The sequence below is a fragment of the Argiope bruennichi genome, chromosome 1 (assembly GCF_947563725.1).
Source record: "Argiope bruennichi chromosome 1, qqArgBrue1.1, whole genome shotgun sequence".
Lineage (NCBI taxonomy): Eukaryota > Metazoa > Arthropoda > Arachnida > Araneae > Araneidae > Argiope > Argiope bruennichi.
In genome coordinates, this window is record NC_079151.1 from 110528203 (window position 1) to 110552343 (window position 24141).

General features: G+C 29.0%; 1 protein-coding gene across 1 annotated transcript in view; it reads left to right on the forward strand.

The window, feature by feature from the left end:
* Positions 1–1125: 1125 nt before the first annotated feature.
* LOC129968989 (uncharacterized) overlaps positions 1126–24141 on the forward strand; it is a 494387-nt gene continuing 471371 nt past the window's right edge. Inside the window, exon 1 of the mRNA XM_056083383.1 lies at positions 1126–1518. Within this exon, the coding sequence (XP_055939358.1) occupies positions 1446–1518 (73 nt within the window). The 5' untranslated portion in view covers positions 1126–1445. The remainder of the gene's footprint in view (positions 1519–24141) is intronic.

A 24141-nucleotide genomic window follows, 5' to 3' on the forward strand; every position in this document is an offset into this window, starting at 1 on the left:
TAATAAGCAATAAAATAATTAAATTTAATTTAAGTGATAAGTATTTACAATAAGTAAGTTTTTTTAAGTATAATTATTTTAAATAAAGATCGAAATTTTTATGCATTGAATTTTTTTCACAGGATTCTTTAAATTTGACATACCGATATTCAATCATAATGCATGCATTATTTTTAGTATCAATAATAAAAAGTTGAGATACTTAAAATATTAATGATTTTGAATTTAAAAAAATAAACGAATTTTTACTGTTGCATGCATCTCGTTTTACGTGAATTCTCGGGAATATCCGACAACGGGCTTTTTAAAATTTTATGGAAACGGCAAGAAACCGATTTCAATAAAGGAATTCTGTGCAGGAAATGCATAAAAAATGAAATGGTGTATGGTTTAATTTGGATTTTGTGTTGAAGTTCTTAATCTGTAAACTTCTTATAAATCGTACCATACAGAAAAGCATTACTTACAATATTGCTGTAGGCATTGATAATATTTTACAAAACTATACAGTTTTGGCATTTATATTGTAAAATATGACTTAGTGGTAAAAATAGCTGGAAATCAATTTATAAGCAGAGGAAATAAATTGATTTTTAAGAATCTGTAGGCTTTGTAAGAAAAAGATTAAGGAGTATGTCATACAAAATTATATATTTTGAGAAAGTTAAAAGATTGTTTGTTTTTATTTAATGCTCTGAAGACAATTTAACTGATTCCTCTCTAATAGAACCGATATATTTATACAGTTTGGTTTAACAGCATGACTTTGGCTCTACAAATCTAGTTGTTTTAATGGTTCCAAAAGCGACACGACTTTACCATGAGATCTCTTTCTACACAGAGAAATCAATGTAGGCGCCAGTCCTATAGACGCTCTTATCGATTACGAAATAAAATTGCTAGAGATGGGGCAATGTCCCCATCCACCCGGGCCCCCTACTGGGCCCCCCACGCGGGTCAAGAGGGCGAACTCACTATAAATTTAATTCAGATCCATCTCTCTGTCTGGGAGACTCGTCTTCTTGCTTTTGATGATTTTCATCTTCTTGTTTCGCCCAAAAACACGTTCTGCCCTGCTGAGCTTAGGAGCATGCGCTGACGGGGGCCGGTCGAACAAACCAGCCAACCTCTTCTGATGCACCCCGCCACGCTCATTCAGTGGCCGGTTACGGTCATAGATAGATGTTAAATAAATTCTCGTCTGCATCAAAGAACTTTTAACTTGCCGCGCATGGTATTGGTGAAAAGTCTGGATAAGGTTTTTCGTTCTTTTTTTGGTTTAATTTTTTTGTTCGCGTTTTGGTGACTTGTGCAAATAATTGGTAATTTTTTTCTTTCTTCTGATTGGATTTGGTGGTGAATGACAGTTGGATTTTAGAAAAGGATACAAACTAGTGGAAACTTTTTGAAATCTGCGATTTTGATATATTTTGTTTTTGATCATAATGGCTGTGACAAACAGGATAATTCTACTGGTTTGCGTTTGTGGGATAATTTGGTCCTTCGGATCTGCTGAAGGTGAGTACAGGATATTAACTTTTTCTCGGAAAATCGAAAGTGAAAATAAACAAGCCACCGTCATTCAAAAGGCTTTGAATTTACTTATTGACAATGCAATAAACGGTTATATTTGTGTATCCTAGATGCATGGCCGATATAAAAATAATAATTGATTCTCAAAAAAAGAGCGAATTTTTTTCTTTCTCTTCAAACAGTGTGTTAATATCAGTGAAATTGCATGGTTTGGAATTGGCTTCAAATAGGTTAAGAAGGGAGTAGCAGAAAGATATTTCTTATTTTCAACATGTTCTACAACAAATAAGAGAACGGTAAATGGAATATATAAATTGAACACCACATAATTTTACATCACACCACACCACATAATTTTTATTCATACACAAAAATAAAAGTTAATATGAAATTAAGTACTTATTTGGCTTTAGATATTAGAACAAATATATAATATTCAACTACCCACCCCCTTTTTTTTTAATTCTTTTTCTTTTATAATCATTATAAAAAAAAAAAAAAATTCTTACTTCGTGGTTTCTTAATTAATAATTTTGGCATTTGATTTTTATACGTGTGAAAAATCAGTTATTTTTCAAGTTTCCATTTCATAGAAACGTTAATGTTAATATCAATAGGCCAGTTCATCTTATTTTACTTTATTAATTCAAATATGCTAAAATTAAAATTGAAATCGAAACTTTAAACTTAAAATTAATGCCCACTGAAGTGATGTTTGGGCATCTTTAAAAGTTGATTATCAAATTTTTAACAGTTAATTTATAATAAATTTTATTAATCAAATTTTTATTTAATTTATTCTAAGTAAATTTGACAGGAATGCTCGCTGGAGAATTGTATTCCAGATCGGGTTAATAGAAATATTTCATCATTCTGTAAATTAAGTAAGAGTAAAGACGCTTATTAAAGAAGAATTCGAATATGAATAAGAATTGCTACATATATGGAAATGAAAGTAAACTTTATCCAAGTAGCTATTGCATAACTTCGGGAAAGGAACAGGTGTATGAAAATTTCGATTTTTGAGCTGACCTATAGAGTTTTAAAATTAAGTCGATGTAGTATATTTTGTCATTGTACTTATTTATTTATTTTGCATTTAAAAAATTGTAAATAAATATTATTTTTTTTTCCTGAAACTTTTATCCAAAGAAATTGTATCTCAATATAATAATTTAGTATTATTCAAATATTACTGCGCCTTGTGAAAGTAAACCTACACTATGTGAAATAATTTTTGCTCCTTGCGACGCCATAATGACAATTTCAAGAGTATGTTTTATTTGCCGTGTATAACAAACTGCATTTAGTTTCGAATGGCGATCGCTGTAAATTTACGAATACTTCATTTTGCATGCATTCATTTTCGTGTCATTTATCATTTTTATATATATTATTTACAGCATAAATGATTATTTTATAGATTGTAGAACTTATATTATGGACACATTAAATTCTTGCTATGTCTTTTTTCTCATTTCAGTTATTTTCAATGGCCGGTAGTATAAATTATTAAAGTGGGGACAATTGCCTTAAGTAAATACATATAAATATATTTTCGTATACCGAATATCATCTTTAATATTTTTATAACATGACTTTCGCGGGCTTCTTAAAAACCATGTTAATATTCTTCATATTTCTTTTATCTTATTTTTAAAAAAATCTATAAATATTAAAATCGGAAAAACATATTAATTGAATGAACCGTATTTAAACCATGCATCGTATGACGTCTGTGAAAGTTTTATGGTACTTAATCCTTAGCACTTATCTCAAATGACAGTTTTGATTTTTTTATAGCATATCACGACACATTAAAAATCATACTAAGGCACTTTTTTTTGTTGTTGTTAATTTCAAAGCTCGGTATATCAAGTATTAAAATCACATTAAGTATTTAAGTAAAGAAATGTGTGTACTTAAACTATGCACCTTATAACATATGTGGCATTTTTATTGCATGTTCATTAACGATACTTCAAAAATCATGCCAAAGTGTTATTTCTTTAGATTCAGTTATTTCCTAAAAAGTTGAAATGATTTGAAAGCCTTATCCCGTTGTTATAAACTGTTATGAAGATGATAAGTGCCTTAAATCTCTTAAATAAAATATAATATCTTACTATTAAAATAGGTAATTCAGATAACATTAAGCTGAGTAATTATTTATCTTTACCACATTTCGGGTCGGTTTTCAATATGAAAAGTTATTTTTATGCTCATGATAAAGAATAACATGAACATTCTTGTTAATAAGTGCAAAACTTGCTGAATCACATTTTTTAAGCGTATTTTTACAGTATGGGTTTTCTCTAAAGCCATCTATCATCTGAAGGTGACGTTTCCGACATATAATTTAGGTTCACCTTCGAACAAAATTTTGCGTATTTTATGAGGAAAGTATTTTGTATTTAAATTATGTGATTTTACTATAATAATCATTAACGCTTTTTAAATTATATAATTCCTGTCAATCTTATTTTTGTAATTTTTATATTAATCCTGATATTTTCAATTTACATAGATTGCAGAGAATATAAATATTTTATATGAAAAAATAAAATAAAAATACTTTTTTCGAATCGTATTAACCCTAGAATGCATCACTTTTTATTTTTTTATAATAGAAATATATATGCTTTGGAGAAATGCGTATAATTTAGAAAAATAATTTATTAAAAAATTCTTAAATACTTTTTTTCATGAAAGTTTTAAAAAATTAAAATTTGTCAAATAACTACATTATGAATTAGAATATATTCCAGTAGCACAAATCACATTATAAAAATTCTATAATAAAAGTAAAAGTCCATTTTTAGCAGTATATTTTTTACGATGCAAGGAAAAATATTTTAATAATATTTTTAAGATGTACGTACACACTTGACATTTTTTTTTTAAATTTTAACTTTAAAAATCCAGTTTTTTCACAGTAGGTCATTAATATATGTTTAAACTCATTTCAGTGAGAAAAAACCATATTACATTAATTATTAATTAATTAAATAATATTTAATGAGCTAATTAGCCTATTTTTTGAAACATGATATCTGAAATTCTAATTTGTACATACACATAATTCTAGTTGGAAATTATGCCTAATATTAGTCTTCATGTTGTCTGCCTCAATCAAGGTATAAAAAGATATAGTTTTTTTTAAACAATTTTTTCATCAACAATGAATAGAAAAGGCGAGATTTCTTCTGTCATTTTAACATTTAAATAGCTATAAAAATTTATTTCTATACATATAACTTTGATTGAGGCACAAAACATCCGCATATATCATACAGATTATTTTGATATATAAATAACTCCATTTCATTCATTTCTTGTTGAGTTATGATTGTTTGAATGAAGCAACATAGTTGAAAAATATCATTCTTCATAAAATGAGTTTTAAAAACACCGTAACTAGAGTTTTTAATGAAAGCACCTCAAGAAAAATAATTATAACTCGAGAAAGATTTCGAATATTGACAACATCTTGGTATCGTTTGAAAGCTAAAGGATCAGACAACATTATTAAGCAATAAAAAAAATATTCGTTATTTAGAACGATTTTCGAAGTTTCAAATGCGTATATACACCTTAATGATGTAATTATTCATACAATAGCCATCTTTGTTTTTCTTCATGCATCCAATTTAAATCAATTCTAGTACCCCGGTTGTCATAGATCGGTGTTTTCTACAAATGTTTATCAAAAAGAATTTTTGAAAAGTTTTCTAAACATTCAGTGTTGCCTTATGGTTGAGTCATGTGAAGCTTATAAGTGGAAATAAAAGCATGTAACCAAATGACTACACGGTGCATTGTAGGGTTAATGGACTGACTGCCTTACTGAATTTCTTAATAATTGAACTAACGTAATTTTAATAGAACTAATGTAATTTATAAGGGCCCATCGGCCACCTGCAACACCTATGTATGGCGTTAATAAAATGGAAGGGCCATAATAAAAATAGAAAAAGTCCGATTTTCTTTTTAAAATGAAATGCTGAAAAATGCCTTTTAGTTTACATAAAATGTCTAAGATACAACCATATGTTCGGAAAATTCATTTATGCAGAAAATTTACGCAAAAAATATTCAATTGATTTAAAATAAATTTATGATCATAAATATTTATAGGATGTAATTTATAAGATATTTCATCTATTTAATTTATATTTAATGGTTGCAATAACTATTTATTAAAAATTTGAGCTGAATCATCATAAAATGATTTAGAATAAATTGTCGCGATATCACACATTTGCTTAGAAACCTAGAAATGATATTTCATTTACTTAAATATATCTATCTGCTAGATCGTTTTATAAATCACTGCATATAAATAATGATTTTGCAAGGAGCAAACAATATTATAATTTATCCTAAATGAAAAATACATTTTTTTTTCACTTTTTGGACGAACCCTTTTTTGAGTCGGTGAAAGTTCATATTTTTACCTTAAGTATCTCCACCAATTTTACATAATAACTAAGATAGATAACCCATTAATTTTTTTCCCTTTTTTATGTTTTTTTATAACTTTTGTATTACATCGCTAGGGGATGTAAACTGTTTCAATAAATTCGTCATATTCACTTCACTATAATTACACTTTATTCCATCGCTAAATAATGCCACTTCTATGAGACTGAAGACTAATCTTATAAATGCATTTGATATATTGTAGTTATGCTAATTGAATTAAATTTATATGCTCCGACAATTCGTACCTTGAGAAATGTAGTCCATTTACAGATTTCAAAATTATAATAATTATCCATTTAATTAGTCTTTAGGGGCCGGCGTCCTGGCATAGGGGTAGCGCGTCTTCCCCGTGATCTGGGCGTCCCGGGTTCGAGTCCCGGTTTGGGCATGGTTGTTCTTCTGTTGCTCTATCTGTGAGATGTGTGAATGTGGCCTCCTGTAAAAAGGGGTTGTGTAAGCGAATGAATGATGCGTGAGTGGCAAAGTCGTACTCTTGGCCCTAGTTGGCGCTGCTATAAAAAAAAATAAGAGACGTTCTCCCACATGCTTAAATCGCTATCTTCGTAACAGCGGGCTTGTCAGTGGCAAGTGCCATAAGAAACAAACAAACAAACAAGTCTTTATGGATCTTGAAACTTGGTCATAAATCTGAATAAAAATATTCAAATATTCTTTAATTTTGTACTGAACCATACAAAAATAAATGAAGGTTTTGCTTCGAAAGTAAATACAGTGGATTCAAAAATGTCATTTCTTGCGCATTTAACCGCACTAAACTTCACATATTTCACTGGCGTTCTTTAATATACGGAAATACCTTCACCGTCATATATTCTGGAATCAAAATCCTCACTATCGATATTGCCTAGAGGCTTTCCTTCCTATATACTGCCTAAAGAAATAGGAAATGTATGTTCGGTCATCAATTTTATGGCTCGAATATGAAATGGAAGATATGGGCAGAATTCAAATAAGTTTATCCTTCATATTTTTGAGATTTGATTTTTACTTATTTTTGGATTTTAGTATCCTTTTATTAGGTATGAGGGAATATAAATTATAGATTAATAGTTTAAAAAGTATTGTCTTAATAATTACTGAACGGATTCTCATATATTTTCAGACATGTTATGCTGACTGACTTCTTTTGCATTTATTCAATTTATGGATATTTCATATTGAGCAATATGCTAAAATTTAATTTTCAAAATAATTAATGTAGAACAATTTCATAATTAACGAAAGTAATGTTATTTTTTTATTGAAAAATATTGAATTTATTGAATTATAATATGTTGTGATGGGATAAAGATCATTACGATCGTGTAGTGGAAGCAAGATGATCTATGTTTTGAGAAACATTTCTTTTAATGATCATATTTCACACAAAACAAGAAGACAAGACAAGGCATTCATGTACTCACACCTTAACAGAACAGCATCTCATCTCATTATATTTACAATCGCAGTGCACCATGGGGTGCGTACCTAATAAGGCATTGCCATCTATTATCCAAAACAGAAGATAGAGCAATGCAATTGCTACAATATAAAATTAATGACGACAAAAATCAATGTTGGTTTTATTTTATATATCATTCCACAGCATTTTAATATCAATTCTTGAACATATAAGTAAAAGTGAAATATTTCTCAATATTATTTCGTGATTACGCAAGCGATTGTTTCTGGCATTTTTTTTTTTTTAAACGCCAATGTAATTCTGATTTTTGGCGGAAATTTTGTAAAATGTAACGGAAATTTTGCATTCTCGGTCTGGTATGAAATTTCGGAAAATCATAAAATATTTTACGCTGCAATAAAATATTTATGGATAATTATCGTGTGAATAATCTGCTTAAAAATAAATGGATTTTTCTAACATTTTTTTAAAGTTGTAACTTCATTATTAGCTACATTATTTGGCTGAATACTTTCATTCTTTTCTGAAGTTTAAAGAAGATCAAACTTTTATTGACAATAATTTTGAACCGAAAACAGATGAAGAGATTGATTGTTAGACAAGAAGTCTGACACAACTTCAAAGGGTGAGTGGGTTAGTTATTTATATTAACGTCCCGCTTTTAAGTAACACTAGGGCTATTTTGGGACGAACCTCGTAATTTTGAACCGCGGTCAGATGACGGGGACGACACCTGAGCTGGCACCCCCTCTCCACACCAGCGGGAGGATGTTTGGCCTTGACAGATTTAACGTGCAACAGCCCCCCTTACACGGCGGTTCTTCGGTGGAATCGGGTCTCGAACCTGAAACCTTACGACTCACGTGCCGAGACCTTACCACCAGGCCACCGCGGCCCAAAGGGTGAGTGGGAGTAATAAAGTATGTGGTAAATGTTGTGTAACGGTTTTTTCCTCTATCTAGATCGAAATAATCAATTGTATTTTAATTTTAAGAAAGTTCTAATTTTTATAGTCATTTAGAAATCATAGAATGAAATCATCTATTTCATTATAGTAAAAACTTTCAAAACATATCAGTGATTTTTTTTTCAATCATGTTATTTGCATATATATATTTCTCAATACTGCCGAGTGACCGTCTCTTATTTCAGTAGCGCCATGTAGGGCCAAGAAAGCGTCTTAGCTACTCACGCTAGTCACAACCCTTTTTATGGGGCGGACTTCATCCGTGCATTTCATTCACTCATCCACAGATCGCAATTTAGACCTGAATCAAAGAACGATCACCTCTGAACCAATATCCCCAGAGGTATTGTTTGACATGGAGGACTTTGTGATTACGATAGATTTATACTTGCACCAGCCTTCAAATACACGGGGCGTCTTCGGCCTGCGGGGTTCGAACTCACAACCCAAGAGATGCGAATCCAACACTTATCAACTAGGCTATCCCTGCCCTCGATGCGCTTTTACTGCACTTTGAAATTTCATTCTGCATTTCTTCCTTATGTCTTTTTTTTTCCTTTAAAATTCCAGATTCGAGATTCTGGCATTTCAAATTTCGTATAGAAAAAAGAAACATCTCAAATTAAATTTAATCATTTTTTTTTTAATTTAGTTTAAATTCAACAAACTAGCTCAGTTCTGAATCAAATTATTTTAATACCGCCTTTATGCCAAATGTGTATATTTCCTTCCAAATTCTGAGCATAATTCGTTCAGAGGAAGTGTCTGTCTCGCTATTTGCATATTGCTTAAAACAATTGCTGCGGAACGATCTAGATGAATAAAATTCGGTATATAGATGTGGCATCTCTAAAGAAGACACCAAGCAAATTTTGAGTCAAATCTAGCCAAGGCTTGAGCGTTTTTCAGTTTGTACTTTCAGAAACATATGAACGAGATAGGAAAGAAACGCAATGACTAAATATATCAGATTTGGCATAGGCTTTTGTGACTAGAAATATATCAATTTTTTCATAATTAGTTTCGAAAAATGATATTGAAACGCGTCTAATTTGCCGTTCGATTACTATTAACCGCATGCCTGGGATGAATCGCCAAAACAAGCAAAGGATCACGCAATAGATTCAGCAAAAATAATAAATCCATGCCAAAAATTAATATTTTATACCTATTCTCCGTCACTCAAGGCATTTTATGGGATAACACCAATATTAGAGAGTAAGCCAGAAATTTTTGGAAATACCATTTCCACCAGTTTCCCAAAAGATGCTATAAAAGCTGAATAATCGTATATTAGTTTCCAGTAATATAAAAACAAAATATATGAAGCTATTAATATGTAGTAAAAAATAGCATCCTTATCTAACTGATGAAGACTGATAACAATAGATGTGTTATACAGTCAGGACATTGAAAAAAAAACAAAAAGAGGGGGTGGAGATAATAATCTCCCACTCCATTATTTATCCATCTTTTACTAGTTGCATTAGCGCATTATTTCCTTAACACTGTTCAGAATTTTTTCTGCTTTAATTATCTTATCATTCTCTGGTGAATTAATTGCAATTAACAAGGTTTTTAATGCATTGCATTTTTGTGATTTTTTATAAGTAATTGCAGAAAATCATTCGAGCGTTTTTATTTTATTCTTTGCAATGCCTGATTTGTAAAACACGTATTTAGAGAATCCGCGAAGAAAAATGTTTAATATGCATAAACCCTCGACACTTTCTTGTCCATAAAACTCATTATATAATGAAATTTTATTTTTTTAAGTACAAAGTACAGAGGAAGTATTTTAAATGTCAAAAATTACGAACTCGAGATCCAGATGGATTACCACCAGTCCGAAAAATACATTTTTTTTTAACATATTAATGTTAGTTCACACTCTCCCTATATATATTTATATATCTTGTTCAAATTTTCAATTGTTAAAAAAAATACTTTGTATTCATCCACACAAGTTCAAATACATTTTTTAAACTTGTGGTTTACAGTTAATACAGTTTTTTCAAATATTAATTCGTTAATTATTAAATTTAATTAATTTTTAATATTTTAAATAGAGTTTTAGCAGTTTGTAATGAAGATTGAAATTAACAGGCAGTAGCTTAATAGGTAAACTGCAAGGATTTCAGTAATTTTCACTTGAAGGTGAAGAATGCGAGTTCACTTCTTGTGAAAGTAGGAATTGACTTATTTTTTTTTTTTAAATATTTGCTGTTATTTTGTCTGAGTTTGAACGCGATATCTCAAAAAAGCTTTGATCAAAGTGGATAAAATTTATGCATTTAAGACTTATAGATTTCTATTGAATTTTGAATGAAATTCATTCAGAGAAATTTTATCTGTCAAGATGTTCGAATTCAAGTGCGTTCAATAACTACAAAACTGAAAACGCTAGATAGATAAGATTTGGTACAAATATTTTGTATATTTGACCATTTCTCACCCTGTACGATTGCATGAGATCGGATGAATGAATGAATTAATATTAATATAATTAATTAACTCAATGATATAATTAATATCATTGTTATCATAATATCATTGTTATCATATTATCATATGTTATCATATAATAATTAATATCATTGTATGTAATTAATTAACACAATGAATTAAATGAATAAAATTTGGTACATTATTTGTAATTAACTGTAACTGTAGTTCCATGTCAACGTTTGGTGTCATGATGTGCAAAATACATATCGATTTAATAAAAATGCTAGATTCCAACCAAAGATATATATTTCAGAACTATCATATATCGTATTTTCCTGTATTCGCGGTCTTTCCCAAGGTCCGAAATTTTATGCTTAGGTTAAAATCGTTTCTGGAGAGTTGCGAAAAAGTCCCGGAATATACCTGCTATTTTTATTGATTCTCTGTGATTATGAAAAGTTAATTGATATTATTTAAAAAAATTAATAAAAAATATCAACAAACTTCATATTAAGTCCCCAAGATATTTTAAATCTCAATTTTTTAACAATAATTTGTGTTAGAATATAAATATAACAATATAATAAGTGTTAAAAGTGATATAAAATATTTTTATACTAAACTAACTATTTTTACAGTTTATATATAATGAAAAAGACATTTTATATTGATTATTGAAAATTTTAAATTAATTGGAATTAGCGTAGATATATATTGTAATATATGTCATATTGTAAGAAGAGCCTGAGGAAAACTAAAATGGAGATTTGATCTCCAAGTGCTTAAGTTGCGGAGCATTGCAACTTACAACTCGATGCTTTGAGTTTTTTATTTATTATTATTTTTTTTTTAGATGAGATGCACGAATTATCTCTGAAAGTGATTTTATAGGCCAACAAGTAGCAATCAAATGAATCATTATTTTTTAAATATAATAAATGTGAGTAACTCCAAAATAAATGTATAAAAAATTTATGTGTAATAAGAAATTCCTTCAAATTAATGCCTACACAAACCTTATCTAGCATCCATTGGAGAAAGAAGTTACTGAATAGATAGGTAGGATCGGATTAACACAAGTTGTTTGTTTGCGTATTGCGCTTTTTTGTTCTGCTTCTACCATGTGACTTGGAAAATATTTTTACCCTTATCACATTTTTTATATTACGAAAAAATACATATACATACAAAATGTTTTCGTGATCCACTAAACATTTAATCTTGCTACATGATTTAATAACAATAATTGGACCATGAAAAGTTATCTGATATATGTAATTTTTTACATACCATAATGACCATTGAAGATGTTTTCTATTTAATTTTCTCTTATATTTAAATGATAAGAGGATTTTGGGTTTTCCTTTGCAGTAGAGCGAAGAGAAGAATTTGCAATTCGTATATTTTCCATTTGACTGAATAGTATTTTATATAATTTTGCAATCATAGCGTCATAACCACATAGCACGTTTATTTATATCCGTTATGCATTCGAATTGCCACTTTCATTAATATATTGGCAGAAAAATGCATATCAAGATAACCCATTGATGACTCAATCCAAAATTCATCACATAGCAATAATGTTAATGTAAAGATAATATATTAAAATTCATAAATTTAGATTATTATATTTCTCAGCTACATCACATATTCACATGAATTCACAAATTTCGGAGAATTTCTTTAATTCTGATATACATTTTATATGCATTATCTAATTTCATCTAACTGACTGCGTTTTGAGTTATAGTATTTGCATCCACAAGATAAATTAATTGTCTTTCCATCTAAGAATTTCTGATTAAACGTTTTCAAGGAAACTACAAATTTTTGTAAAGCCCATATGCAAAATTTCATCCATCTTGCATACTGACTAAAAGGTAGATTTGTAAAATGCTTTTGTCGCAATAAAACATGTAAATTCATCAAAATCTCAACTTTTAATCTTTATATCCGCTTACAAGGTTTTCTATTTTTAAATTTGGCATGCAATTTCTTTTTAAATTATCACCATGTTGTTAACAGATTACAACTAATCCGTTCGCTGTCATTACTAGAGCAACATAACGAAAGCGCCTTAACTGAGCTAATAATAATGAGCCGCATCTTTATCTAAACTGCAACTGTTTGTAGGAGAAATAATAGTTTGTAGGTGGAAAAAAAATAAAGAAAAATATATTTAATCTCTCCCCATGTTTGAACGCATATACAGGAAATGTCGCCTTTTCTTTAATCTCTTCAGAGCCCTTCTTCTTTAATTTTTCTGTTTAATTTTCTTATCATTTCCGGTTGAGTTAATTACTGTTAATGATGCTTTAAAGCATCCTGCTTTTTTATGGCGTTTTTTTTTTGAAAAGGAAGCGAATCGTTAAAGGGACATTGCATTTTATTTTTACTTGATATAGGACTTTACTGAATGTTGCAATGTTTTATTGTGTTTGTTTTTTTCCTACGTTTTCGGTTGTTTTTTTAATTTTTATTTTCTAACATCCCTAAGGATTTCTCAACTAAACTCATTGTTTATTTTTTAAAATTTTTCGAGGATTATTTTTACGATATTCAAAAATATCTATTATTATTAAATGTTAATTTTAATAATAATATCGATTATTATTAAACGGAGTATACAAAAAAAAATATTGTAATCGACAAAAATGATTGAACTCCAGATTCTGACGAATCTCAACAGGTCTCAATCTTTTCCGATTCCGAAAAAAACAATTTACAAGGTTATATTTTTCTGTAATTATTTACTATATTTTTAAAATGTTATAATTATATCTTTATTCTGCTATGAGTAAAATAATTGAAAGATATTTTCAATTAGATTCAAACTCAAATGTGAATTTTCAAAACCTCAAATTTCATCTGTGTGACTACTATACGATGGAGTTTGGTATATAATTTATACATCAAAATGTATACATTTCTTACAAATTTTAAACGAAATTCATTCACGATGAATCTTTAGGACCTGCTGTCCGAGTAGAAGTGACCACGATACGGAACTATAAAATGTAAAGAAGCTAAATAAAATTTGGAACACGCATTAACCAGCTGAAATGTTGATACATATCAAACTTTGAATCAAATTCCTTAAGAGATTGGCCGTCTGTATTGTGTATGCGTTCGCATACGCAATAACTAAAAATAGCAACGTCTATGAAAATTAGAATTTAATGTATCGGTGTAGCATCTAAAGCGTTTCCAAATTTTAAAATATTTCTTAAATATGATTTTAGCTCTGTTAATGTATAGCGAAGAAGCGGCAACTCAAAAATAAAATGAATTTGAATTGATGAAATTTGACATGCGTTCTTTTTACTAAAACTCTGCTTTTGTGTCAAATCGATTGACAAAAAGGCATCCACAGTGCGTTTCTTTTTTATACAACAAAGCGAAAAACAACCATGTGCGAGAATCTAAAATTAAAATTAAAATAGTCATGGCATTAATGATTTGCTAGAAATCATCAATCTTATGCTAAGTCAGTGGTATGATGCCTTTATTTAAAGAGTGAGCTATAAATTTTCGACATTACCCAATCCCATTAGCATTTGCTTATTGTAATAAGAAAACATTTTCCTTTGTATTATTTTTATAAATGAATTTCCTACAAAACCGGATTTATCCTTAGTTGAATTCTGTAGTTTATTTCCTTTATTAGATATATTCTAACTAATTTCAAATGATATACGCTTGTACAATTATAAACAATTAGAAAAGAAAGCAACAACTACAGAAGCATTAGTAATTCAACACTTCTAACAATCCTCTCATTTTATTACAAATCAACGGGAGTGTCCTTCCTGGAGGTTTCTCGCTTACTAACTAATACATATATTTGAATATTATTACCCGCATGACATTGGCAAACAATAGTTACGAAAGATATTATTAGCTTACAATCTTTGATCATTAATCGCAAAGATAATGTTAATTCCGAAAAAAAAAAAAAAAAAGAATGAGCGTCGATTTTGAATGTCTTCTTTCTGAAAGACTGAAATCAAAATTTTAGCTACAAGTATAATTGCAATACGTATTAAATTAGTTTCTTTTGGAGTTAAATTGTTTATATGCCTGTGAAAGTTTAGATTAATGGACTTCCAATCTCTTAATCGAAATTTAATTCAAATCTTCACTTTAAATATAAAATTTATGCACTAAATTTTATGTATCTAGCTCCCTTAGTTCTGTGGTTATCATATAAATTTACATTCAGACAACCGGAGAGTCATATTTTCTTTTTATGAATTTCCTACAAAATTTGATGGAAATCTACATGTTTGGTGTAAAGATCATATTTATTTCATAGACCATAGACATTTATTCGTCCAGCTGGGAGAAGTTTTGAATTATTGTGATCAAAATTGACATACAGACACATAATTATGAAACAGTGTTTTCGATTTCTCGGAGATCTGAAAAATACAGATTCATCAAAATATCGATTTTGATTTTGTTGATGTTTGCATTTTTTTTCCTCTTTATATACTTTGTTAAAGAAAAGAAAAATCTAGAAACGGGAACACATTGTGCTTGTGAACGCGAAATTGCAAATTTTTTTGTAAGCAAAATAAATAAAAACAAATACTTTAACATTTTTGCAAAAATTAATTTAACAATTAACATAAGTCAATTCACTATCGGAGACTTTGAAAAATAAATCTTATAATATTATCTGCATTTCATAGCAAAACAATTTATCTGTTTTGTGTATGCAAAAGACTTCATGACAAAAATAAAAATACTCCTTTCGTATTCAAATTTCAGATTTAAAATTGTCTACTCTTAAAACACACTTCGTGAAACAATGACAGAAAAGCAAATATACAACCCATACCTTGTAGATTTTGTGCAAAATGTGGCATGTATACAATTTCGGAGCCAACATCTAATAGTACATCAACGGATAGTACGCATAGAATAACATGAAATTAATGTTTAATCTCTGTAATTGTTTCTTTCACACACACACACGCACACACACACACACACACACACACACACACACACACACACACACACACACACACACACACACACACACACACACACACATATATATATATATATATATATATATAGGATAAATTTATCTCAATCCTTCATTAAACATTATGCCTCTGTACAAGCGAGGAGAGTTCTCTGAATTTAAATGAGAAGATGTGGATATCCTTCAACTAACCTAATTATTTAACAGTGAATCCTAGACGTAGACAAAATTAATACGTAGCAATAGTTGAATAAAGAAGACCATAGACAGGCATGTTATAGACATCCGAGGGAATGGATTTATCGCTATAAGGGGTGGTGGAAATATGCGATGAGGACGAGGAATTTATGCCCTGATAAATTTTGCCTTTTTAGTAGAATGATATTTCGCTCGAAAGTGGGAAAGTTATTACGGCCATTATTATTCTGGTTATCGCTTGAGTGGAAACTGTCGTTTCGAGGCCTTTCAGTTCTTTTTTTAGAACCTTATAAAGAGAGATATGGATGTAAAAAAAAATTTTTTTTTAAAGGATGGACTTGATTTTTTTCCTTTGGTGAAGTAAAGACTCAGTTCTTTCTCATGATTCAAAATGGTATAAAAAGTCTTAACATTTCTATGTGTGAATTTCTTATAGGGTCAGGAAATTATTTAGTATTTCAATGCTAATATGATGTTTATAACTGCCTATCAATTTAATCATTCTAAACTTGGGTGAATGTACATAGAGCCACCAATTTCTAAACAGATAAATCTCGGTCTATTGGCACTCAAAATAATCATTACATTTTGAATTAAAGTTGATTTTAATACTTACCATTAATTACTATAAAACAAATTAATTAATGAAAACGTTTAAAAAAAACTGTAATATCAAACATATTTCCACTTAACATTTCTTATAATTTTAATGGTGCTTTATGTCATTTTAAATATATTTTCAACAATATTTTCCAATATTTATTAAAGGAACTTATATATATAGACGTTTTTCAAAGTTTATATATATATATATATATATATATATATATATATATATATATATATATATATATATATATATATATATATATATATATATTATATATATATATATATATATATATATTATATATATATATATATATATATATATATTATATATATATTTGCTGTTTCAAGAACGAATTTTAAATGTTAAAATGGGAGAAAATCTTAAAACATTACCATACTATAATATTTCCAAATAGAGTACTGTCAACGAAATTTTTAAATAGTGCGGTTTCCTTATTAATAACATAATCGACAGTGATCCACTTCATCCACGCCTCCCAGAATTTTCCAGAGACTGACAACATACGTTTCCCCCAAAAGATGTTTCCTGAGTCCAAAAGCAAATTTTACAATGAAAAAGCATTGATTATCAAATACAAAAAAAAATTAAGCAAATGACAGTGAACGTCTTCGATTAATGCATTGCATGAACACTTCCACTCATTAGCGCATGAGCGAGCTGAATTGAATACTCTTTACAAAACTGAATTTCTGATGAGTTGGGCGGCTCTGAACTGACAGGAATCGCTTGTTTGCGTATTGCGCTTTTTGTCAGGCTGCTATCATATGACTTTATGAAGATATTAAAATCGCTTTACATTTTTGAAAACTTGATGCTACATACACATATGCAAAGTCCTGTTGTCACTCAACAAGAATTTGATCGTGTCCAACAAGAATTTAAGAACATCTGTGATACAGGTTCGAATCTCTTTTATTTTTTACGTCAACGGATCTTAAGTTGTAAAATTTATTGTACGAGCTATTTATACCAAATCACACAGAATGGATCTTGCATAAGTTCATGTGGTAATGCTAAAGATAATTCGTACGCATAAATAATTAGACATTACATTTCCAAAATTAAAATTCCCGGTGCACTATCATAAAAAAGAGGTTTTTTTTTTTTTTTTTTGTAGTAAGTCAATTGTCCATTATGTTTGTATGTCGGACTTGTGAATGAATCTAAATCATAAATTATGGATATCAGCAGTACTGCAATGAACTAACACCCTATATAATATGCATTATGTTTACCAGCTGTACTTCAATGTATTTGATACAAAAGCGGTTTTACTCTCTGTTATACGTGTATTAACAGAAATTATCGCCATCGTCGGTAAGTAATGTAAAGAGAAGATTCGAATCCGAGATTTTAATGAAGCTTGAATCCTATTTTTGGAATTATATTTGCATGTATACATGATGAATCAAAGGCTCATGGAGCTGGATGAATGAAATTTGGTATTTGATGTTTACAGAAAGATTATAAATCTTTGTTAGGTTTTTACACCAATAACTTACACAGAAAATCTCTCTCTCCCTCTCTGTCTGGCAGTTCATATGTATGTGATCGCAATACATTTAAAATGTAAAGATCTAGTTAAATGAAATTTAGGAAACATATTTATTTTCTACATTATTGATTTTGAATCAAATCTTTTGGAAAGTTGACCATTTGTTGCTTTGTGTCTTACAATACATATAAATGCGACAACTCAGGAAAACAACAATTTAAATACGGAGAAGAGGAATCTTAGTATGTAACTTATTACAAAATTTTTAGACTCAGTCAATTTTTTATTTCTATTATTCTAAACAAAAGGGCCAAAAAATAATTTCATTATTTTCAATATAAAATGAAGCAAAAGAGCATTATGTCTGGAATTCTTGACATAAATTTTAAGCATCCTTGGTCTTTTTCTCTTTCTTATTCATTCTTTAAAGCCTTCGAAAAGTCCGTGATTTTTATGTGGAGAAGAGGGAAAAGTGATAGCAAATTTATTAGATCATATGTGAGAAAATGTCAGGGATACCATTTCTTCTGGATTCTGAATTTTGTCAAATTTGTCAACACTTTTTACTATACTTTACAAAAATGAAACATTTATTATTATTTTTATATTTAATATACGACGACATATATATCTTTTATGAATTAGTTCATTTTTTTTCTAGGTTTTAGGTTCTTGCATGATTGTACTGTTGGCTTGAATCGTTTATTTTCTTAGGTTTATATATAAGTTATTTGATTCTGCTCGAATAAATTAATACATTTCTTCCGACGAGGAGGCAGGGATTGAAAAGTTTTTACAGTAGATGTATTAGAAGTTAGGATTTATCTCCTAGGTTTATTTTCGCAACATAGACAAAATTTATTCCTAGATAAATTTTGTCATTCTGTCAGAACAAGAATGAAAATTGATTAGGTGGAATCAATGCTACTTTTTATAGGTTTCTCAAGTAAAAGTTTGCCGATGATATCTTCTTGCTGAAACTTTTAAGTTCAAAAATCGACACTAGAAAAAATTGAATTTTAAATGCGAACATTTTAGAAGTTAAATTTAACATTGTAGCTCAAACGCACTCTAAAATATTTTCAGACTTTTAAAAAGTGGATATAAATTCACTTGTCAAGTTTATTTTTCTTTCAATAAATAAACTTGTTTTTAGTTAAAAACGTCTTTTTTAATTCAGTAAGAAAGACTACTATTATCTTCAGGAGCGAATGTTTAAAGAGTCAATGTTTTATGTGTACAATTTTTTTTAATTCTTTTTTTTCTCGTATACAAAAGCAGTTAAGATATAGTTATTGTAGTCATCAAAAATTCCGAACTCTAGATTTTAACGAATTTCCACTTTCCAGATCTCCCTAAGCCTGAAAACTACTTTTTTGACATAATCTGTCTGCTTACGAATTTGATAAATCAAAAACTCCTAGAAATAGATGTATTAAATTTGATGTATTATCGCTATAACTAATTTGAAAATTTCTGTCAAATTTTGAATGCAAATCATTTAAAAGAAATCAGTCTGTCCGGTTATCAAGAACAACAACTTCAAAACTAAGAGAACTAGATAAAATAATTTAGTTTATCTTTAGATATTGTAACACAAATTTAACATCTAAAGGTTAAATACGTAACAAATACGGGACCAAATTCATTATGTTCAGCAAAAAAGGTTTAAAAACTGAGCTTCATCTTTTTTTTTGGATGTATTATTCATATAAAATGAAACCATTTCGAATGGACTCCTCGAAACCCTCTCGTAAATTCACTACATGCGTATTAAATATAATTTTGCAGTATTAAACGCCTGCCATTGGCGAACAATAGTTACGAAAGAACCTTTTTACATGCAATCATTATTGATTTAATCACAGGAATGCTGGGAAATCAAAATACACCAGAACACCGAGCGCATAGTTTGGACGTCCTTCCTACCGACTGAAACAGAAATCTCATACAGAGTGGCAATTGTAATAATAAAATCATATACAATAGTATCGCCATGTATTCATGTTAAGGCAGTTTTGAGTTATCATATTTGCATGCTTGTTAAAGTACAGAGTTAAAAACTGAGAAGTATAGGCATTTTTTTTTCGTGAATTGGAAAGGTGATGTATAAGTATATATACTTATTATTTATATCAAGTAAAAGATAAAGAATAAAAAATGAAGAAGCCTATTTAATTTTGATTGCAACCAATTATGAAATTATTACACTTGGCATGACTCCAATTTTATAAAGAATTCTTTCTTGGAAACAATGACATTAAAAGCAATGCATAACTTTACAGAAAAACTTACATTAGCCATAAAAAGCTGACTAGAAACAACTTAAAATTCAGTTTATACAACTTATGAGCTTTAAATTAAAATGATAAAAGGTATATTTATCTCCAGTAAGAGTACATTAACATTTAATTTATAAATAGAATTGTATCTATATCTGCAAGTTTGTATTCTTTGGTAATTAGAGATATAAACATAATACTAAAATATAACTTAAATATTTTCCAGGAGAGATATTTAAAGTACTTCTTAAGAGAGTTGGCTTTTAAAACGAGGTAGGCATGCGAAAAAATCAAATTATCATCTCAGCGCCACCGTCGTGCCATTCATTTCTACAAACTCTTCCATTAAATATTAAGTTTATGTAGAGTATATAAGACCTGCCAGAATTTAAAATAAGTAAACCTACCTATCTTGAAACTTACGCAATTACTTAGCCGAGAATTTCAGATGTTGCCAAAATTTATCCACGCCGATGTTGAATAAAGAAGGGTATAGGCAGTTCTCGAAATGGGTTTAACAGTCGTGGGAGTCGGAGCAAATGTGCTTTCAGCTCCATGAATTTATGCCCTGATAAATTTCATCTTTTTATTGCGAAGATAGTCAGTCGAAAAGTAGGAAAGTTATTATGCCCATTATTATTCCAGTTACCGGTTGACTGGAGGCTGTCGTTTCAGTTTCTTTTATAAGACCTTGTAAAAAAGAAGATTCCTAAAGAAATGATACGTTAATATGAATAGAAAGAATTTTATTAAAGTATTAGTTATTTTTGCTGTTATATATTCTTCGTCTATTTCTTAGAAAGTAGGATGTTATTATACGAATACTAAATTTTTATTTTTTCATGAAGTGCTCGATGTATTGTGATCTATTCTTACTTTCTCGCAAGGGAAGTATATTAAGAGAAATATTATAAACATAAAAAAAATACAACGAGATTTTGACGAATCTAAAATTTCCTGTGTCCGAAAAAAATAGAAATTATCTTTATAAATTGTGTTATCTATTTATATATATATATAAACATTTTTATACTGCCAGATGCAATTTGGTATATGGTCGGTATATCTATTGGCATATAGTATTTGGTATATCCATTGGTATATGGTCGTCGAAGGAAATGTACAGATATCTCACAAATTTTGAATAAAATCCATTCAAAGGAATTGGACGAATGCAGATGAACACAATAACTTCAAAATGCACAGTAGATTTTTTTTTAATCAGTACTAAAGTTTACATATTTAAAGTGCAGATAGATGCTTGTCAACTTTTAGAAAGTTCGTCAATGAAATGATTATCTATATCGCTTTGTATATTCATACACATATAAAAGACAAAATTCAAGAAAACAACTGTTTAGATAAAGAAAATTTTATTTGAGATTTTTTATTAAAATTGTAGAACTCTCAAATTTGAGTTGCAATCGATTGAAAAAAACTCGTAAAATATGTATAATTGGTTTTTTTTTATCATTATATTATGAAGCAATATACTTTCATGAATGGAACTTTGAAAATGGAAATTTGAGAATTAGCGAGCCTTCATAGCTTTTTCAAAGGACCACAGTTTCATGCGGATTAGAAGGAAGCATAGCTACTTTATTAAAACGTATGCGAAAACATTAGTTTTCGCATACTCTATACTAGTTTTCGCATAGTAACTGACTATTTTCTCTGGTTTGGTATGACTTCTCAAGGTACTCTAATTGTCATGGTTTAATTGTTTTGTTAAGCACCTTATTTCAGTTTCTGGAAAAAAAAAATGTTTATAATATTATATATATATATATATAATAATATATATATATATATATATATATATATATATTCCAGTTATTCCGCAGTATTATGTTTTATGAAATTTAAAATCCAAAATGATAATGGAAATTCCTAAATAAAAGATGATACAGAAATAAACTAATTTATGCGTACAATAGCGTATAAAGTTATTAATAGCCTCCTTTATTAACGTAACGAAATTCAATTTTCATACATTTCTCCAATAGCTACAAACTTTCTGCAAGACCACTTATTAAAATACCTTGAGAAATTTCACAAGAACCAATTACTGATAAATAGTTGAAATTTTTAGAAATGTCGATTAGAGGACAAATATTTTCAGTTAGATCTTTCTCGAGAGCCATTACTGTTTTCGAATCTCAATTAATCTTGTACCCCTCGAAACAAAGATCTTCACTTATCACCTCTTTCAGTGTTACAAACACCCCAAACAAAAGTTTCTGCAAGTTTACCATTAATTAATCCAAGAAGATAATTATTTAGTTTCTACCTTTGAAATCGAGCCTATAAATCAGATGAAATTCTTCAAGCTCCTAAGGTGGCATGTATTGATTTTTCGTTTAAGTGACAGAATTTAATGAATGTCTATGTTTCTCTCTCTCTCTCTCTCTCTCTCTCTGGAAAGCGGATGTTTAATCTGAATCGCTTCATTTGCGTGACAAGTTTTCCGGTAAAGTTTCGGTTTGTTGTCTCTCAATCCTATCGAGTGTTTCGAAAGATCGCTGTGTATCAGAAATGGCCGTGTTTATAAACGATCTCTCTGCTTCTTTACTAGTCGAAAATCTTGAATCAGTTTATATTAAACAAGTAATAGAGTCTGGGGGAACTTTCTAGAGAGTGCTCTTTGGAATGATTTTTTCTTGGAATTCACATGATATTGCAAATATAAATTCGCGTGTAGGATTTTTCTATTCCTCTAATGTATCTAAAGTTTTGCAATCCATAAAGTCATTAAACAATACAATGGTGCTATCTTCTGTCATGTGGGAAATGATGAGATTAATGATTCATAAATCATGCTTTGTCATTTCAGTTTTGGGTCGATTAAATTTATCATAAATATGGAATATTGTGGTGTAGTCCACTTTAGTTTGAAAACCAATGAGTTTATTTATTTGTAATTTATGAATGGGAAGTTAACATATTCGGTTTTCATGTGGAAGGGTGGGCAATACACGTGGATTCGATTTTAGATAATACAATATCAGGATATAGCGATGAATTATTTTAAAATATGATTAATTGAAAAAAGATTAGAGTATTTCGAAATTGCATTTTGTTATATGCCATGATATTGGTGTACTAAGCAGAGTGAAATATTTAATTCAAAGCCATTCATCGGAATAAATTTGCATGTGATCAAAATCACAATAATTCTACTCGCATTTTAAATTGCATCATTTAAATATGATATGATATCCAGTTGAATTTAATATATTACTAAATGCGAAGGAAAATATATGAACCTTTTTTTTACCGATATATAAGATTTCACAAACAATGTTATTTTAATAAATATGATAAAAAAAATTACTTTATAGATTTTATGATTTTACTAGACTTTATGTTCAGGTTCTATTTAGGAAGTACTAATGAAGTCAATTAACGCAAATATAAGCATATTATGTGAGGCAACTGGCATTCCGGTACTTCTTTCAATAAATCTTCTAGATTCGCTGTTTGCAAAGTAATATTGAAATATGAGCATTAGATTCTAGATATTACCTTAACAAAACTTTATCACTGCGACATCTAGTTTGAATGAAAACAATTCAATATTTTTTTGAAAAATTTGTTTTCATACTTTAGTTTTAAAAATGCATATTATAAAGGTTCCCCATACTCAAATGTATGTTACTGAATATGTATATAACCTT